The 19371-nt window shown below is 36.8% G+C and overlaps 1 protein-coding gene across 3 annotated transcripts in view; it reads right to left on the bottom strand.

The window, feature by feature from the left end:
• Nucleotides 1–19371, bottom strand: part of RABGAP1L (RAB GTPase activating protein 1 like) — a 700878-nt gene that overhangs the window by 599508 nt on the left and 81999 nt on the right. For all 3 annotated transcript variants that reach the window (XM_081224264.1, XM_081224266.1, XM_081224265.1), the window contains exons 6-7: nt 14951–15108; nt 13373–13483 (exon numbers count right to left, since the gene is read on the bottom strand). In XM_081224264.1, the coding sequence (XP_081080390.1) occupies nt 13373–13483; nt 14951–15108 (269 nt within the window). The remainder of the gene's footprint in view (nt 1–13372; nt 13484–14950; nt 15109–19371) is intronic.

The following is a 19371-nucleotide window of genomic DNA, read 5'->3' as shown; positions in this document are numbered from 1 at the left end:
AAAGAATAATTTTTAAATAATATGAGAATAAAGAGGATGGATAAACTTATTAAAATATATTAAAAATAGAAAAAAATAAAATTAATATTTAAAGCACAAATACAATATTCACACATAAGACTTATTTAACTTTTGTTGACTTGCTTTTTTTTTTTTTTTTTTGGTTGCACAGCATGTGGGATCTTAGTTCCTGCACCAGGGATCGAACCTGCACCCCCTGTTATTTCACTTTTGTTAATTAACTGCCTGAAGTCCTGCTAAATAAAAATACATTTTATGTAGTCATTCCTCCCACTTCCCTTCAAATCAGCCAAGATCTTTAAAAAAAAAAAAACTATGCTGCCATTATAAATAAGAACAAAATATTAGTAACTAAGCAGTGTTTACTAGTGATATAAAATAATTATATCATATCTATAGATACTTAATACCTCCCCTTGTCCCTCCCCCAAAAAAAGTCATACAAAAGAGACAAATACAAAGACTTTAGGAAGACTAGCAAAAAGCCCTGGATTCAAATCCTCATGTTGCCTCTTCTTAGCTGTTTCCTCCCTCTGCCAAAAAAAAAAAAAGTAAATAAAAAGATAATTTACTTTATAGGATTCCTTGCTTTAGTATGAAAAATACTATGCAATAAACACTTGGGATGGATGTCAACATATTGTAGAAATCATTAAATAGTGGTTATTATCCTTGCCATTATTATGACAATTATAAGACTATCAGTTAAGAAGACTATCTAAAATAAACACTTTTTTCCCCCAGAAATGTATCAGAAACTTTATCTGTGGGACTGGTTAATTTCATTAGATACTAGTTCAATTAGATACTGTCAGTATAGGTCCAAATAGGAGAGAGAGCAAAGAAATAATTTGAACAGGAAAAGTTTATTATAAAAAAATTATTCTCTGTAACAGGAGAGTGACTATAAAGAGAATTCTAAAGAACAACCTAAGGCTGAGGAAGAGTACCCCAAAGAAGAGCAAACTTGGAAAGAAGATCCTCCCCCTAAAGCTGGTATTCTGATCTCACTGTAGAAGATATGACTGCAGCCCAGTGGATGACAAAGAAGTTTTCTGGACTGCCCAGGCAAAGCTGGACCACAAGCAAACAGGAAACAACCCTCTAGGGTGCAGGTAGCCAAGGGTGGCCGGCAGGTGAACAAAGGAAATCAGGGCTCCCCGAGGCAGCTCAGAGGCAGAGTGGTACAAAGCCTGAGGCCCACAGTGTCTGTATCTGGGGGACTGCAGGAAGATCTCGCTGAGCCAGGACCAGGACTATGAGTTCACAGGGGGAATGCATGCACTGTGTGCACAGTTGGAGCACAGCAGCACTGGATGTCCCAGAATCTTGTAGCAAGAACAAGAACAATCACAGCACACCAGAACCAAGAAAAGTACCTCCCTCCTGCGGTATCTCTCCAGCACCCTCTACTGGCACAATTTAATATTGTGCTTGCTGCAAAGAAGATGTATAAAGTTGCACTAACGCAGATCGAGTAAGAGGGTAGATTTGGAACCAAGAGGCAATAAATTGATAATTGGCATAGGATACAGTTAAAATACCTCATCTCTTCTAATAACTTAACAGCCGGGTTAGAAATCAAAATTTCTTAAACCTATAAATTAAGAAGTTATTTTCTTAATCAAGAATGTAAATTGTTATAGCCACTATGGAAAACAATATGAAGATTGCTCAAAAAGTTAAAAATAGATCTACCATATGATCCAGCAATTCCACTTCTGGGTATATAATCAAAGGAAATGAAAACAGGATATCAAAGAGATAAATGCACTCTCATGTTTATCGCAGCATTACTTGCAACAGCCATGATATGGAAACACCCTAAGGGCCCAGCAGTAGATGCATACATAAAGAGGATGTGGTATATACAGTGGAATATTATTCAACCATGAGAAAAAAGGACATCCCACCATTTGCAACAACAAAAGTGGATCTTGAGGACATTATGCTAAGTGAGATAAGCCAGACAGAGACATAAAACTGTATGATATTACTTATATGTGGAATCTAAAAACATCAAACTTGTAAAAACAAAGAGTAAGCTGGTGTTTACTGGGGAGTGGGGGAACAGGAGAGATGTTGTTTAAGAGTACAGACTTTCAACTAGTAGTAAATAAGTCCTAGAGATCTAACACACAGTATAGTGAATATAGACAACAACACTGTATATGATCAAACTTTCTAAGAGACTAGATCTTAATTACTCCCACCACAAAGCAGAAATAATCGGTAATTATATGATGTGACAGAGGTGTTAACTACGGCTACAATGGCAGTCATATTACAATATATAAATGTATCAAATCAACATGTTGCATACCTTAAGTTTACACAATGTGATATGTCAAATATATTTCAGTTTAAAAAAAAACAAACTACTACATTTGAACAACCTGGAACTCTCTCCTCTGCTAGGACCTGGTAGCCCCTTTGTCCATAATTACCTTAATTAGTCACCTTAAGTTAAATAAAGCTAAGTAAAGATCTTTTGCCACTGGAAAAACAATTAATTAATTAAGAAATTATATTATAGAAGCATACTATGATTTACAAAAGGATTCAAAAAGAGCTCCAGTAGAGGTCTATCAATTGTACCAATGTCAATTTCCTAGTTTGTACATTATACTATAGTTATGTAAGATGTTACTATTGGGGGAAGCTGGGTGAAGTGTACATGGGGCCCCTCTATACTATTATTTTAACTTCCTGTGAGCCTGTAATTATTTCACATTTAAAAGTTCATTTGAGGGCTTCCCTGGTGGCGCAGTGGTTGAGAGTCCGCCTGCCGATGCAGGGGACATGGGTTCGTGCCCCGGTCTGGGAAGATCCCATGTGCCGCGGAGCGGCTGGGCCCGTGAGCCATGGCCGCTGAGCCTGCGCGTCGGGAGCCTGTGCTCCCCAACAGGAGAGGCCACAACAGTGAGAGGCCCGTGTACCGCACACACACAAAAAAAGAGCCCCAAGACATCTAGAATAAACTTAGAAAAACTTTTGACAGAAAGCAATGTACGTTTTCATTGCTAATATGAAAAAAGTAGTTCTTAAGATATGATGCTAAAAAGTTAATAGTATTATATACATACCTCTGGAGTGCCACCACCCCCCACCACTGGGTGCCAGCAAAAGCTAGCAATGGAAGACACTGAAAATTCTGTCCTAATTACAAGTTCCAGTCCAAAAGCTGAGAGAAGATAGAAGCTTCCAATTTCTCATTCTCCAAAGCACCTGATGATGCCGATAACTCTTTATCAACTGTCACTTGAAATAACTATCAGAGAACAATGAAAGTATTTTGTATAAATATATCCTGTTTTTCTAAGGTAAAAGACAGTTACCTTTCTACTGCCTTATATGAAAACTCAAAGAGGACAAATGAGTAAGTTCAAAAACAGTTTGTAAAATATTATGCAGGGGCTTCCCTTGTGGTGCAGTGGTTAAGAATCCGCCTGCCAATGCAGCCAGCCAACACAGGTTCAAGCCCTGGTCCAGGAAGATCCCACATGCCGTGGAGCAACTAAGCCTGAGCACCACAACTACTGAGCCTGCACTCTAGAGCCCGTGAGCCATAACTACTGAGCCCACATGCCACAACTACTGAAGCCCATGCACCTAGAGCCCGTGCTCCTCAACAAGAGAAGCCACCGCAATGAGAAGCCTGCGCACCAGAATGAAGAGTAGCCCCCACTCACCTCAACTAGAGAAAGCCATGTGCAACAAAAAAGACCCAATGCAGCCAAAAATAAACAATAAATTAATTAATTAATTTAAGAAATATATATTATTCTGACTTTGGGTCACCCTGCTAACTTTTTCTCATTTTCAGGATGGAGAAAAATGATGTCCATTAAGAAAAATTATTAAGACATCTAAAACTCTTGATTTTACATCTAGGCAACTTAAAGTCAGTGACTTGAGCTCCTTTCTAAATAAAACTATTTAACAACTTGCTAGGGTGAAGGCAAAAATAAGTGCTACATAAATTCAGCAAAAGATCCTCAGAATGGTCTAACATCCAATTATATCAGCCCCAAAATAATTAACAGTTCAGGTTCTACTATCTCTCTACTTTAGTGATAACAAATCATATTAGAAAATTGCTTATTCTGTGAGAAGAAAAGAGCCCTAGGTGATTTTTTTTTCAGTACTCCATGGCTTGGAAATCTTTTCCTCAAGAAAATAACACAAGGAAAGGTACCTATCAATCACTCATGCTATGAGGTAGGGTACTTAACACTTCAACTTCTCACTATGTAGTTTTTGCTGCAAGCCAGAAAGCACAAATTAAGAACTGAAGCAGAATTTATTATCAAAACAGGCACATCTCTGAATCACTCTACAAATGATCAAACTGCTTTCTAGTAATGATGTGTTTTATATTTTATATATACATATATATATATATATATATACTTTAATGTATATGTAATGATTGTACTCCCCAAAATTAGAATCAGATAAAAGTGATTCATGGAAATTCTTTCTTCCTAGCAGTAATGGCCCATGTTACTCAGTACAAACAAAGCTGTATACTTAAAACAAATCTAGCAATTATACTCTGCTCGCTGTATCAATACTTCATTCTGGTTCACACATCAAGCATCAGGGCAGATCCCTGGGAACAAAGTGATCTGACAGACATAAAACCCTGAAGCCAAAATTCTCTTCCCAACTAACCCTCCAAAAGGTCTGGAATTACCATCATGAGAACTCCACTTCTTGTTAGGGAACTGTAAAGAGACCCATTTTCCAAATGTATATGGTATTATTTTCCCTGAATTATTTTATGACAAATTAAGAAGTAATACTTGGCAAAAATCAACTAGTCAGAAAATTAATACAGCAAAAAATGAAAAATTTCCCCCTCGCTTTTCGGGTATCTAGCAAAACTAGCAATCTATTCAAAGCATTGATGTGGGTGCTATATAATAGTGTTAGGGTATTTTAAATACTAAATAAGCTTTAAAAATCCGTATAAATTTAGTAGTATGTAAGAAAATCTTTTGAAGTATTTCTACACATGATGAGACCAAAACCCATGAAAATGCCAGCTGGAGAGGGACAGAGAAGATTGCTATCTCCACTTTGGAAACACCAGAAAGAGACTGACCTGATCAGATCTGCTTTAACATTTTAACTGGAGCCTCTCAATAATTAGACTTAGGCTGCTCTTCTCACACGTTTCAGATTACAATCATCTTGCTTTCTCCTCTCAGCTCTTATTGTTGGTCTTCTCGTCTACAAATCTATCAGCTTTTCTCCCAGGGCATGGTGCCCCTGGGTTTGAAGTCACTGAACAATCACTTGGATGCCCATCTATACTCTCACTTTCAAATTCTGCTGGAAATACACCAAAGAATGCCAATCCATTTATTTTCTAACTGGTTTAATTAATTTTAAACTTAGCACATAATCAAAATTTAATTGGGTACAGTCTCTAAAAGTATACACTCAGAAGTCAGATGGCCTTGGTTTAAACCCTGTCTCTACCAGTTCCTGGCCAAGTGACCAAGTTACTTAATCTCATTAAGCCTCTGTCTCATCTTCTGCAAAAAAAAAATAGGGTAATAATTAAAATGTTTTCCTCACACGTTGTTATGACAATTAAATTTTACAATGGCCATCAGACAAAAATGTTAATATTATTTTCTTTCTTATGTCCAGTTCCTAAATAAAGCTTAACTTGTAAAATCTAACACAGGTGACTGAGAAAACCAAAAGAACATTAGAAAGTTTCAAAATATGAGAGCAGTTTTCACATACCCTCTAAACAGGTTAGGATTCTATTAGGTGCAATGTTCTATTACTCTCTGCACATTACAGTGAATGTAGCCAATACTCTTAACTTTATAAAATTTCTATATACTTTTTATTTATTTACTCAACAAGTTTTTAAAACGAAGTAGAGAGTAAGAATATTTATTCTAGACCAGATAGACTTGGTATTTAATTGTATGACCTTGAGAAAGCTATTTAACCTCTCTGTGCCTCAGTTTCCCTGACTGTACAATGAAGATAATAGTACCTATACCTCATAAGTAGCACCTAGAACAGTGCTCAGCACAGAGAAAGTGCTAAGTAAGGACTAAGTAACTACAAAGCTCTGGTTCCTAGCACAGGGCTAGATATTGGAGATTCTGAGATAAACGACACAGTACTTGCCTTCAAAGGGGTTGAGACCAATAATCACAGTATAATTTGTCAAATATCTATGCATGAGGAATGCTTGAACTCTTGAATGCACAGAGAAATAGATTTTTTCATGATAAAAACTAATATTTTTAAAAACCAAAATACTGAAAATTAGCATTCAGAATGGCTGATGGGTACACTGCCGTTCAATATATTATTCTTTCTACTTGTGTGTATGTTGGAAATTTCACAAAATGGGAAGTTGTTTTTAAAAATCATTTTCTCAGAAAGTAAGCCAAAATTATGTAATTTGAAGGATTTACTTTCACACCGATGTCTTTATAAATGAACTTTGTCAGCAGCAATGCTTAAAAAAAAAAAAAAAAAAAAAAAAAAACAGAGGTTAAAAATTCTTTTGACAAGACTGCCACCTACTGGATTACCTTAAATTCCACTACTTACATTTTGTGATTTAAACACATTAAGTACCACATATAATCCAATAAAAAGCAAGTTTCTTTTTTGAAAAAACAAAGATAAATCGAAGTATTTAAAAAATACCCCATATCACAGGAAATTCTGTCTGTTATGTTGAACAAAGTATTCTTTGGGGAAGACCCATTAGACTGAAGCAATCTCAAGTTAATTTTAGTTTGGATGTTTAGAGGTCATCTGACAGAATGTGTGAAAAAGGAGGCAAAAACACTTAACAGATTTGGTAATTACTGCTGAGCATATGAACCCATAGTTGTTAAATATTATCATCGACATTAATTATATTAAAATAAAAGCAATATGTTAAGTGGTTATGGAATGAATTTTTTAAGCTATCTTAATGTTATAAAGATGGTAGGTAAAATTCTGGCTTAGGTAGAATTTCTAATGATAATGATATATACTGATTCAAAAAGTGCTTTAACTCAACAACTTAAGTTGAGATAATGTGCTCTGGAAAAATGCCTTAAAATTATTCAAAAAGTAGCTTAAGTGATGGTGAAGACACTGATGTTGAAGATTATTGTTGAGAGTCTGAATAAATTGGTCTTATGAACATGAGAGTGGGCAAAAAGCAACATTTCTAAGTTATTACGTATAATATATTTTAAATGTATGCGTAAATGTTTATCTAAGTTAACAAAGAAAACATAATTAGGTATCTGACTATTTCACCTATATTCACCAAGGTTTCTATATTTAAGTTAATGCAAGACTGGATCAGACAAGAATTATGAATGAAAGCTAAACCAAGGAGGAAATTTTGATGAGAAGCAAGATATTTTCATGGGTCTCCCCACAAACTGCCTACTAGCTGCAAGGGAGGGGGAAAAAAAGGAATTACAATGGAGAAACCAGACATCTTGACTGGTAATCAAATTTAACATCACCAGAAAGGGACAGAGGGTTATCAAGTGCCTCCAAATGTGATACACTGTGAAGGAGAGAACATCACCTATGCAGCAATAAACTATCTGAATCTAATCACGAGGAAATATTAGATAAACCCAAACTGAGCAATGTTATATTAAAAAGAGGGGAAAGGAGGAGTAGGAGGACGTGGAGTTCATCTCTCTCCACGGATGCATCAGGAATACATCTATATATGCAACAACTCTCATAGAACACCAGCTGAACACTAGCAGAAGACCTTGGACACCAGAAAGGACTGTAAAGATCCCTGCATAACTGGTATGAACAACTTGTGGGGTCTTGGTTCCTTGATTGGAAGTTGGGCCTCAGGCTCTGAGGTGGGAGCACCAAGTCCAGGACACTGGACCACTAGAGAATTCCTGGCCACAGGGAAGATTAACCACCAAGACCTCTCACAGAGGCCTCTATCTGAATCCAAGACCCAGCTCCACCGAACTGCCAGCAGCCTCCAAGCACTAGATGCCTCACATAAAACAACAAATGAAGACAGGAACACAAACCCACCCATCAGTACACAGACTACCTAAAGTCAGACTAAGCTCACAGACACCCCAAAACACACCACCTGACACGGTCCTGTTCAACAGGGGGAAAAGACTCAACTCCACCCACCAGAATGCAGGCACAAGTCCCTCCCAACACGAAGCCTACGCAAGCCACTGGACCAACCTCACCATCGGGAGCAGAGCTAACAGAAGCAAGAGGAACTATGACCCTGCAGCCTAGGGAAAGGAAACCTCAAATACTGTAAATGAGACAAAATGAGAAGACAGAGAAATATCTTTCAGGCAAAGGAGCAAGATAAAAACACACAAGACTGAATAAATGAAGAGGAAATAGGCAAACTACCTGAAAAAAGAATTCAGAGTAATGACAGTAAAGATGACACAAAATCTCAGAAATAGAATAGAGAAAATACAAGAAATGTTTAACAAGGACCTAGAAGAACTAAAGAGCAAACAAACAATAATGGACAATACAATAACTGAAATTAAAAATACTCCAAAAGGAATCAATAGCAGAACAACTGAGGCAGAAGAACAGATAAGTGAGCAGGAAGACAGAATGGTGGAAATAACTGCCGCAAAGCAGAGTAAAGAAAAAAGAAAGAAAATAATGGAAGACAGTCTTAGAGACCTCTGGGACAACATTAAGCGCACCAACATTTGAATTATAGACGTCCCAGAAGAAGAAGAAAAAAAGAAAGGGTCTGAGGAAATATTTGAAGAGATTATAGTCAAAAACTTCCCCAACATGGGAAAGGAAATAGTCAATCAAGTCCAGGAAGTGCAGAGAGTACCATACAGGATAAAACCAAGGAGAAACACGCCAAGACACATATTAATCAAACTAACAAAAATTAAACACAAAGAAAAAATATTAAGAGCAGCAAGGGAAAAGCAACAAATAACATACAAGGGAATCCCCATAAGGTAAACAGCTGATCTTTCAGCAGAAGCTCTACAGCCCAGAAGGGAGGGGCAAGATATATTTAAAGTGATGAAAGGGAAAAACCTACAACCAAGATTACTCTACCCAGCAAGGATCTCATTCAGATTCGACAGAGAAATCAAAGGTTTACAGACAAGCACAGGTAAAGAGAACTCAGCACCAGCAAACCAGCTTTACAACAAATGCTAAAGGAACTTCTCTAGACAAGAAACACAAGCGAAGGAAAAAACCTACAAAAATAAACCCAGGGGCTTCCCTGGTGGCGCAGTGGTTGGGGGTCTGCCTGTTGATGCAGGGGACACGGGTTCGTGCCCCGGTCTGGGAGGATCCCACATGCCGTGGAGCAGCTGGGCCCGTGAGCCATGGCTGCTAAGCCTGCACATCCAGAGCCTGTGCTCTGCAATGGGAGAGGCCACGACAGTGAGAGGCCCACGTACAACAACAACAACAACAAAAAAACAAACAAACAAAAAAACAATTAAGGAAAATGGTACTAGGAACATACATATCAATAATTACTTTAAATGTAAATGGATTAAATGCTCCAACCGAAAGACACAGACTGGCTAAATGGATACAAAAACAAGACCTATACATATGCTGTTTACAAGAGACCCACTTCAGACCTAGGGACACATACATACTGAAAGTGAGGGGATGGAAAAAGATAGTCCATAAAAATGGAAATCAAAATAAAGCTGGAGTAGCAATATTCATATCAAACAAAATAGTCTTTAAGATAAAGACTATTACAAGAGACAAAGAAGGACACTACATAATGATCGAGGGATCAATCCAAGAAGAAGACATAACAACTGTAAATATCTATGCACCCAACATAGGAGCACCTCAATACATAAGACAGTGCTATAAGAGGGGAAATCGACAGTAACACAATAATAGTAGGGGATTTTAACACCCCACTTACACCAATGGATAGATCACCCAAGCAGAAAATAAATAAGGAAACACAAGCTTTAAATGACATATTAGACCAGGTAGATTTAATTGATATTTATAGGACATTCCATCCAAAACCAACAGAATAGGACTTCCCTGGTGGCACACTGGTTAAGAATCTGCCTGCCAATGCAGGAGACACAGATCAATGGAACAGGATAGAAAGCCCAGAGATAAACCCATGCAACTATGGTCACATTATCTTTGACAAAGGAGGCAAGAATATACAATGGAGAAAAGACAGTGTCTTCAATAAGTGGTGCTGGGAAAACTGGATAGCTACATGTAAAAGAATGAAATTAGAACACTTCCTAACACCATACACAAAAATAAACTCAAAATGGATTGCAGACCTAAACGTAAGACTGGGCACTATAAAACTCTTAGAGGAAAACATAGGAAGAACACTCTTTGACATAAATCACAGCAAAATCTTTTTTGATCCACCTGCTAGAGAAATGGAAATAAAAACAAAAATAAACATATGGGACCTAATGAAACTTAAAGCTTTTGCACAGCAAAGGAAACCATAAACAAGACGAAGAGACAACCCTCAGAATGGGAGAAAATATTTGCAAATGAAGAGACAACCCTCAGAATGGGAGAAAATATTTGCAAATGAAGCGGCTGACAAAGGATTAATCTCCAAAATCCACAAGCAGCTCATGCAGCTCAATTTCAAAAAAATAAACAACCCAATCTGAAAATGGACGGAAGACCTAAACAGACATTTCTCCAAAGAAGACATACACATTGCCAACAAACACATGAAAAGATGCTCAACATCACTAATCGTTAGAGAAATGCAAGTCAAAACCACAATGAGGTATCACCTCACACTGGTCAGAATGGTCATCATCAAAAAATCTACAAACAATAAATGCTGGAGAGGGTGTGGAGAAAAGAGAACCCTCCTGCACTGTTGGTGGGAATGTAAATTGATACAGCCACTATGGAGAACAGCATGGAGGTTCCTTAAACTAAAAATAGAACTACCATATGACCCAGCAATCCCACTACTGGGCATATACCCTGAGAAAACCATAATTCAAAAAGATACATGTACCACAATGTTCACTGCAGCACTATTTACAACAGCCAGGACGTGGAAGCAACCTAAATGTCTACTGACAGATGAATCGATAAAGAAGATGTGGCACATGTATACAATGGAATACTACTCAGCCATTAAAAGGAACGAACTTGGGTCATTTGTAGAGACATGAATGGACTTGGATACTGTCATAAGAGTGAAGTAAGTCAGAAAAACAAATACCATATGCTAACGCATATATATGGAATCTAAGAAAACGGTACTGATGAACCTAGTGGCAGGGCAGGAATAAAGATGCAGATGTATAGGACACACTTGAGGACACAGTGGGGGAAGGGGAAGCTGGGACTAAGTGAAAGAGTAGCATTGACATATATACACTACCAAATGTAAAAGGGATGGCTAGTTGGAAACTGCTGCATAGCACAGGGAGATCAGCTCAACACTTTGTGACAACCTAGAGGGGTGGGATAGGGAGGATGGGAGGGAGGCTCAAGAGGAAGGGGATATGGGGATATATGTATACATATATATATATAGCTAATTCATTTTGTTGTACAGCAGAAACTAACACAACATTGTAAAGCAATTATACTCCAATAAAGATGCAAAAAATAAACAAAAATATAGTTAAAAAATAAATAAGAAAAATTAAAAAAGGGAAAGGGATGTATTCTTCAAAAATGTCCATGTTGATGGGACTTCCCTGGTTGCACAGTGGTCAAGAATCTGCCTGCCAATGCAGGGGACACAGGTTCAATCTGTGGTCTGGGAAGACCCCACCTGCCGCGGAGCAACTAAGCCCGTGCGCCACAACTACTAAGCCTGCGCTCTAGAGCCCACAAGCCACAACTACTGAAGCCTGCGCACCTAGAGCCCATGCTCCGCAACTAGAGAAGCCACCACAATGAGAATCCCGCACACCACAACAAAGAGTAGTCCCTGCTCACCACAACTAGATAAAGCCCGCATGCAGCAACAAAGACCAAATGCAGCCAAAAATAATAAATAAATAAATTATTTATTTATTTTTTTAAAATGTCCATGCTTTTTTTTTTTTTTTTTTGCGGTACACAGGCCTCTCACTGCTGTGGCCTCTCCCGTTGTGGAGCACAGGCTCTGGACGCGCAGGCTCAGCGGCCATGGCTCATGGGCCTAGCCGCTCCGCGGCATGTGGGATCTTCCCGGAACGGGGCACGAACCTGCGTCCCCTGCATCGGCAGGCGGACTCTCAACCACTGTGCCACCAGGGAAGCCCTAAACTGTCCATGTTTTAAAAGAGAGAGAAAGACTGTGGAAATCTTTCCAAATTAAAGAAACCTAAAGACATATGGCAGCTAAATGCAATATCTGACCCTAATGTAAATCCCAAATTGGATGGGGGGAAAGGATGGTATTGGGTTAACTGACAAAATTAGAGACGAATAGTAGGTTAGATAAAAAGTATTGTATGAAAGCTAAATTTACTGAGGTTGATACAAATAATATGGTTAAATAAGAGATATTCGTATCCCTATTTTTAGGAAATATAGATTTCCTAAGGAAGTAGATAGGGATAAAACACCATGATGTATGTAACTTACTCTTAAATTGTTTAGATAAACAATCACGTGTGTGCGCGTGTGTGGGGGGGGAGAAAGAGAAAGACTGAGAGACAGAGAGAGAGAGAGATTAAGAAAGTGGGTGCAAAGCAAATGGGGTAAAATGTTATTAATAAGTGATTCTGAGTAAAGAGCATTCAGGTGTTCTCTGTACTAGGTTTCTTTTTCTTTCTTTTTTTTTAAGTCTTCTGTAAGTTTGAAATTACCTCTAAATAAAAAGATTAAAATATTGCTATGTCTACTGCTAACAAAAAAATTAAAATATAGACATAAATATATAAACGCATGCAGACACACGTGTGTGTATATATGTGCATGTGTATTTATATATTTTAAAGAAGTATCTCTTAAAGATTCTGATATCTCAGTAACTAAATGGACTTCTTAATAATCAAAATGATTGAGAAATTAAGGTATTTGTCCTATATGTAAATAAGGGAGAGATGGAAAAAGCCCAAATAGGGTACAAGCAGTTATTACTGATAAAAAAAAGCCATTTCATGTTTATTTCCCCCATCAATTGACATTTTCAATGAACCAGTTATATCTAACTTATTTAAGTGGGGAAAGCATTAGGTTTCTCATTCTCATTTTTAAATGGAGAAACTGAAGCATGGTGAAAAGCCACAGTAAGTAATACAGCTGAGATTCAATAGTATGTCTGTTGAAACACAGTAACAATGTCAATACAAGTTTTGGTAGCATTTAGGAGCAAGCTGCTTACCTTTCAATAGCTAATTCTTTGTTAGAAAGTTGCTGCACTGTAATCACAACCTTCTTCTCTATTCCTTGTTTTAATTTGAAATAAAATTTATCTCTATCCTTAGGCACAGGACTGAAATATGCAAAAAGAACAGGAATTAACAATAATTAAAAACAATAAAAGAGATCCCTCTTTCAAGGTTAGAATGAGCCAAAAAACTATTTAAACAACAGCACCCTTATTCTTAAGATATCCTAACTCTCATCTTGCCACAGAGTAACTACAAACTTTACAGTCAGCAAAACAGAGTTGTTACTAATTTTTAAACTGGGTTTACAAGAGCCTTATAATTTATCCCTAACGAGATTAAAAACAAAACTTTTTAAATGACATCATTTCAAATTTTAGTTTTTAAATTTTAACAAATTTAGGAACATGGTTTATTTAATTACTTTTAAGACTGTCACATTTCTGGTTTAGCTGGTTGCATGAATGCCTTTAACACAGTGAAACCCAAGGCAAAAACTGAGAAGAAGAGCTTACTTTTAAATATCTAGAATTTGAGATGACTGTGACAAATCCAAGTAAATATAAATAAAAGATGAACAAAGAGGTACGGATCAGGGCAAGTTAAATTCTAGCCTAGGCCAGACTGACAATTCTCAAGAATTAGTTCCTTAAAACAATAAGTGTCTAAAAGAAACAAAACAAAAACAGTTAAGTGACTAAAATATAGGTTGCCTTATCTGAAAAGGAAAAATACCTTTAGCAACTTATTTGACCTAAGAGTCAATTTCTGTATCTGTAAAAAACAGGTAAAATACCTACCTAACAGTTATGGTTAGAAACAAAGGCAAAGTAAAGGCCCATAACTGATCATTAAAGAGTATAACTGTTTCCCATTATCTGCCTATTTTTGAACTAAAGAAAAACATTCCAAATACACAGCAGAAGGAAATGGTTAATTAAATGATGGTCAAACCATACAATATACTACCAGTAACCATTAAAAATGATTTTAAGAATATTTTAATTGAAAAATTCTTATATCATGAAGTTAAAAGAAAAAACTATATATATATACAACTGTATAAAAATACACCCTAGAAATCAAATATTAAAAGTGATTGTGGGGCTTCCCTGGTAGCGCAGTGGTTGAGAGTCCGCCTGCCAATGCAGGGGACACGGGTTCGTGCCCCAGTCCGGGAAGATCCCACATGTCGCGGAGTGGCTAGGCCCGTGAGCCATGGCCGCTGAGCCTGCGCGTCCGGAGCCTGTGCTCCGCAACAGTGAGAGGCCCGCGTACCACAAAAAAAAAAAAAAAAAAAAAGTGATTGTGGCTGACAAAACCATAGCTTTTTATTCTAATTTTATTATTTTACTAAATTTTCTACAGTAAATATCAGTATTTTAAAATATTAAGAAAATAATTTACATAAAATATCTGAAAAGCATGACAAAAGTGAACCATGCATTCACCAGTGAAATATTTATCATCCTAAAGCTTTATACCAACATTGTATATTCTGGAAGCTTTAAATTAGCCAATATTATATTTCAGACACAATACCAATTTTTAATCTTTCCAATCAACCTCACCTAAAGTTTCCTTTTCCATCATCTTCTTTTACCTCCAAGGAGACACTGAAGGTAAATACATCACTGTCAGGGGTAGGAATAACTGAGTCTTTAACATCAGATACTTGTCTAGAAGACCGTTTGAAAGCTGTACAGAAACTATACAAAATTCTGCTTACCTAAAAGAATAAAAATGGAAACAAGATTAGACAAAGATTTAACTGCATTTTGATAAACTTCTTCCCTAATTCTTGAATCTATAATTTCCCATGGTCACAATGCTCTTTTAGCAGATAAAGCAGATATAGTCTAAGCACATACACACACACATACACAATTTGTAATATACAGTGTGTATATATACATAGTATAAGCATATATACACACACACAGTTGACCCCTAAACAACATGGGTTTGAACTGCATAGGTCCCCTTATACGCAGATTTTTTTCAATAGTAAATACTACAGTAGTATAAAAGCCATGGTTGGTTGAAGTGGCAGATGCAGAACAGTGAATAAGGAGGAACCACTCATATGGAGAGCCAACTATAAATTATACATGAATTTTTGACTGGGCAGAGGGTCAGCACCCCTACCACATGCCACTCCCCAGCCCCAGCGCACTGTTCAAGGGTTAACCGTAGTTTGCTTCTTTCAATCTGGCATTTAAACACCAAAATAAAGGCGTTTAATTTAAAGTCAGAAAAGAAGCTGTATGTATGTCTAGATGTTTCTATGACCCCTAAGATACTATATTACAATGAATGAATCCTAAGATAATTACTAGAATGATACTGGCATCTAAACCTTCCCAATGAACACAAACAAACAAGGTTTTAGCCCAAGGTATCAATTTCTCTTTTCACTTCTCTCAGCTTCAAAGGGGTAGATCCTGAGGCATAGAATAAATACTGGTTTTTGCAAAAAGAAAACATGGTAGCATGATTTAAAGAGCTTCCAGTGTTGTTACTCAATGTTGTTCTTGTATAAATGTGTCATAGAATGAATGAATCCTGAAATGTTCTTATCTAATGTATTAGTACTAAGCCACCCTGGTGACTTTATATACACACACATACATAAATATATGTATGTGTGTATATATATGGATGGCTTTTACTCCTCCCCTGAAGTGGAGGAGTACTCTACATCCCATACTCTTCCAGACAGTATTATCTTCCTTGGTTCCAAAAGAAGCATCATACCATCTCAAACTTGTCCGCTTCAAACACAAAAGAACTTCCAAATCTCTCAGGTCCCTCATGGGTTGAACAAATAAAAACAAGATGAAATAAGAAGGGTTTGAACAAAGGTCATATTTTCAAAATCTCACACTGGGAGGTACTAGTAAAGAAACTTCTCTGAATATTAAATCCTTCACTTTAGATAAAGTGAATTCAAATTATTCTTTGTATTAATCTAGGATTATATTTTATAATTTGCTTGAAATAAGAGCACTCTCATTAACAGTAGAATTTCTTCAAGTATGGGGGTCTTTCCTCAATATTCTATTTTTATTATATTTATACATTCTACCTTTTCTCACACATACATACTCTAACACATTCAATGGTCCTCAAACTTCCAATGGCCACACTTACATCTCGTAATCAATGATTACCCTAAACTGCCTTTCCAGTGCCAAATCAATAGTTTTCTAAATTAACTGACTTACACAGGTTAACTGTATAAGAATGCTGCCTGCCAGCCTAAAGTTCAACTTCAATCAATAGCATCATATTTGTTTCACAGTATTCGTAAAATTTTTTAATATGTTAAAGTTATCTCATTATAATTTTATATAAATGAGTAACAACAAAGCAGCAATGGATTCATATCAATAATAACTGTAGACCTCAAATCTTATACAATTAAGACAATGATAAGTTTACTCATTCATTCAACCAATAATTTTTGAGTGCCTTCTGTGTACTAAGTATTATTCTAGGAGAGAGGGATACAGCTGTGTACATGGAGCTTTCATTTCAGCACATGTAAGTTGAATGTGCTTGGGGTGAATGGGAGGAATCATTAGGTAAGGCAAAAACAGATATGTTCAGCCTCAACTGGACCCTTATTGGGCTTAGCCCAATAATTTAAATGTTATAGAGGAAAACAGAATCAAAGAACATGCTAGAAATAAGTCACTGAAGATTATGCCTACAAGGTAAGGTATAAACAGGGACTTTAAACTATTTTTAGTACTTTGAGTACTCCCCACTTCCTAACTCCAAATAAAATGTGACGTCTCTTATTTACATTTTATGTGTATTTAAGAAAACATTTTTAAGCATATTTTTAAGAAAACATTATATGTGAAAACAGAATACCTGTACTTAGTTTTTGATACATTAGTAAAGTTAAACCCCAACCCTATTTATTATTTTTTCTTCTCTCCTATATTCTTCTATTTCATTTTCTTTGTATCAGAGCTGTCCACAAGCCTACACATCATGCCACACCAAAAAAAAAAGTCAAAGAACTTGGCGAATTCTAAAGTAGATGGGCAAGGCTCAGGAATTCTTTTTAAAAAGGCTAAGCATATGGGGCTGAGCCAGAGTGGTAGAGAATGATGGGGGGAAAATCAGACTACACCTTTCTCTCTTCTTGGAGGAAGGACACAACAGTACCTTAACAGCAATCAAACTGCATTTAATCCTGACCATGTCTTAGAAGTTGCTATTTCTAACAACAAGGTTAAAATCATTTGTGACTTCTAGAGTCTGTGAATAAGCTGGAATGATGATCCAAGAATTGGTAAGGTAGAGTAGCTTCAAAAACAATGATTATCAATGTCCATAGTTACTGGAACAAATTGGGTAACCAATTTCATCATGAAAAAATTTAAAACATAATACCATGGAAAACATTTCTATACATGTCACGCTATTAAATACACACACACAAACACACACGCACACACGATAATCTAGAACAGGCATTTTTCTCTGCAGAAGTCATAAGGTTTATTGACAAATAATACAGTACAATTTTTCCCCAGAGGCAGTACCTACCTACAGAAAGCATTAGTTAAACACAAAACTATCTCTTCGAGTTGTTGTTGTTTTTGAAGAGGTGGGCAGGAGGACACATGTAGATATGTGGAAAGGAGACAAACCAAAATCTTAATTCTGATGGAATTCTGAGTAACTTTTATTTTCTTTTGTATTTCAGTATTTTCCAAATTCTCAATTATGTATTTCACATTAACAGTCCAAGAAATGCTATTAAATGAAATATTTATTTAAAATAAGTAATACAGGGGGACTTCCCTGGTGGTCCAGTGGTTAAGAATCCGCCTTCCAATGCAGGGGACGCAGGTTCGACCCCTGGTGAGAGAACTAAGATCCCACATGCAGAGGGGCAACTAAGCCCATGCACTCTAGAGCCTGCACCACAACTAGACAGCCTGCATGCCGCAACTACTGAGCTCACGTGTCGCAACTAGAGAGAAGCCCGCACGCCACAACAAACAACCCGCACGCCACAACAAAAGATCCCATGTGCCGCAACTAAGACCCGATGCAGCCAAATAAATAAAATATTAAAAAATAAATAAATTAAAAATAAAATAACAGGGCTTCCCTGGTGGCGCAGTGGTTGAGAGTCCGCCTGCCGATGCAGGGGACGCGGGTTCGTGCCCCAGTCTGGGAAGATCCCACATGCCATGGAGCGGCTGGGCCTGCGAGCCATGGCCGCTGAGCCTGCGCGTCCAGAGCCTGTGCCCCGCAACAGGAGAGGCCACAACAGTGAGAGGCCCGCGTACCGCAAAAAAAATAAATAAATAAAATAACAGCAAACTCTTCTAAGATAAAGCCTTTTCACTAATATTGGTGAAACAGGAGCAACTCTTTTAAACACATTTATCAAGAAAATGTTCACCCAAAAAAGTAAATGTAGAAAAGCTATCCTATAAAAGATACCCAGAAAAATATGTGTTAAAATTTTAAAAACAACTTGCTCAAATATATTACTAATTGAAAGGAGCTAAAACAAGAGGCAATCATACAAGAATTTTTTAAATTACAAAAATCGATTTATTTGAGAAAACAATATAACTTCCAAATTAACTTCCAAAATAAGGTATTTTGCTAAAATACCATCTCAATAAATATATGTTTAGCAATAATATTTCCTCATACAAGGAATTAGGTTTTCTTTTATATAGTAGTGTACCAGCAACCCTAAGAAAAACCAATGCATTAAGAGTAAAGATGTTCCTAATGATACCCTTGGTATTATGAAATACCTCTGAATGCCTGTAACACCAGCTGATAAAAACCTGCTTCTAAAACACAACACTGAGAATTGCTAGTAATGGTAAGTATGTCATAACATACAAACAAACAGCAAAATCTGTTTTGAAGAAAATGGTTACACTGAGTAGTAGAAATAAATTCTTAAAGAGAGTCAACTAATTATCTTTAAAAACAGTTTTGT

This window comes from Mesoplodon bidens (genome assembly GCF_964165515.1).
Source record: "Mesoplodon bidens genome assembly, chromosome: 2".
NCBI lineage: Eukaryota > Metazoa > Chordata > Mammalia > Artiodactyla > Ziphiidae > Mesoplodon > Mesoplodon bidens.
Note: the sequence above shows the minus strand (reverse complement) of the source record. Positions and strands in the feature narration are given on the sequence as shown.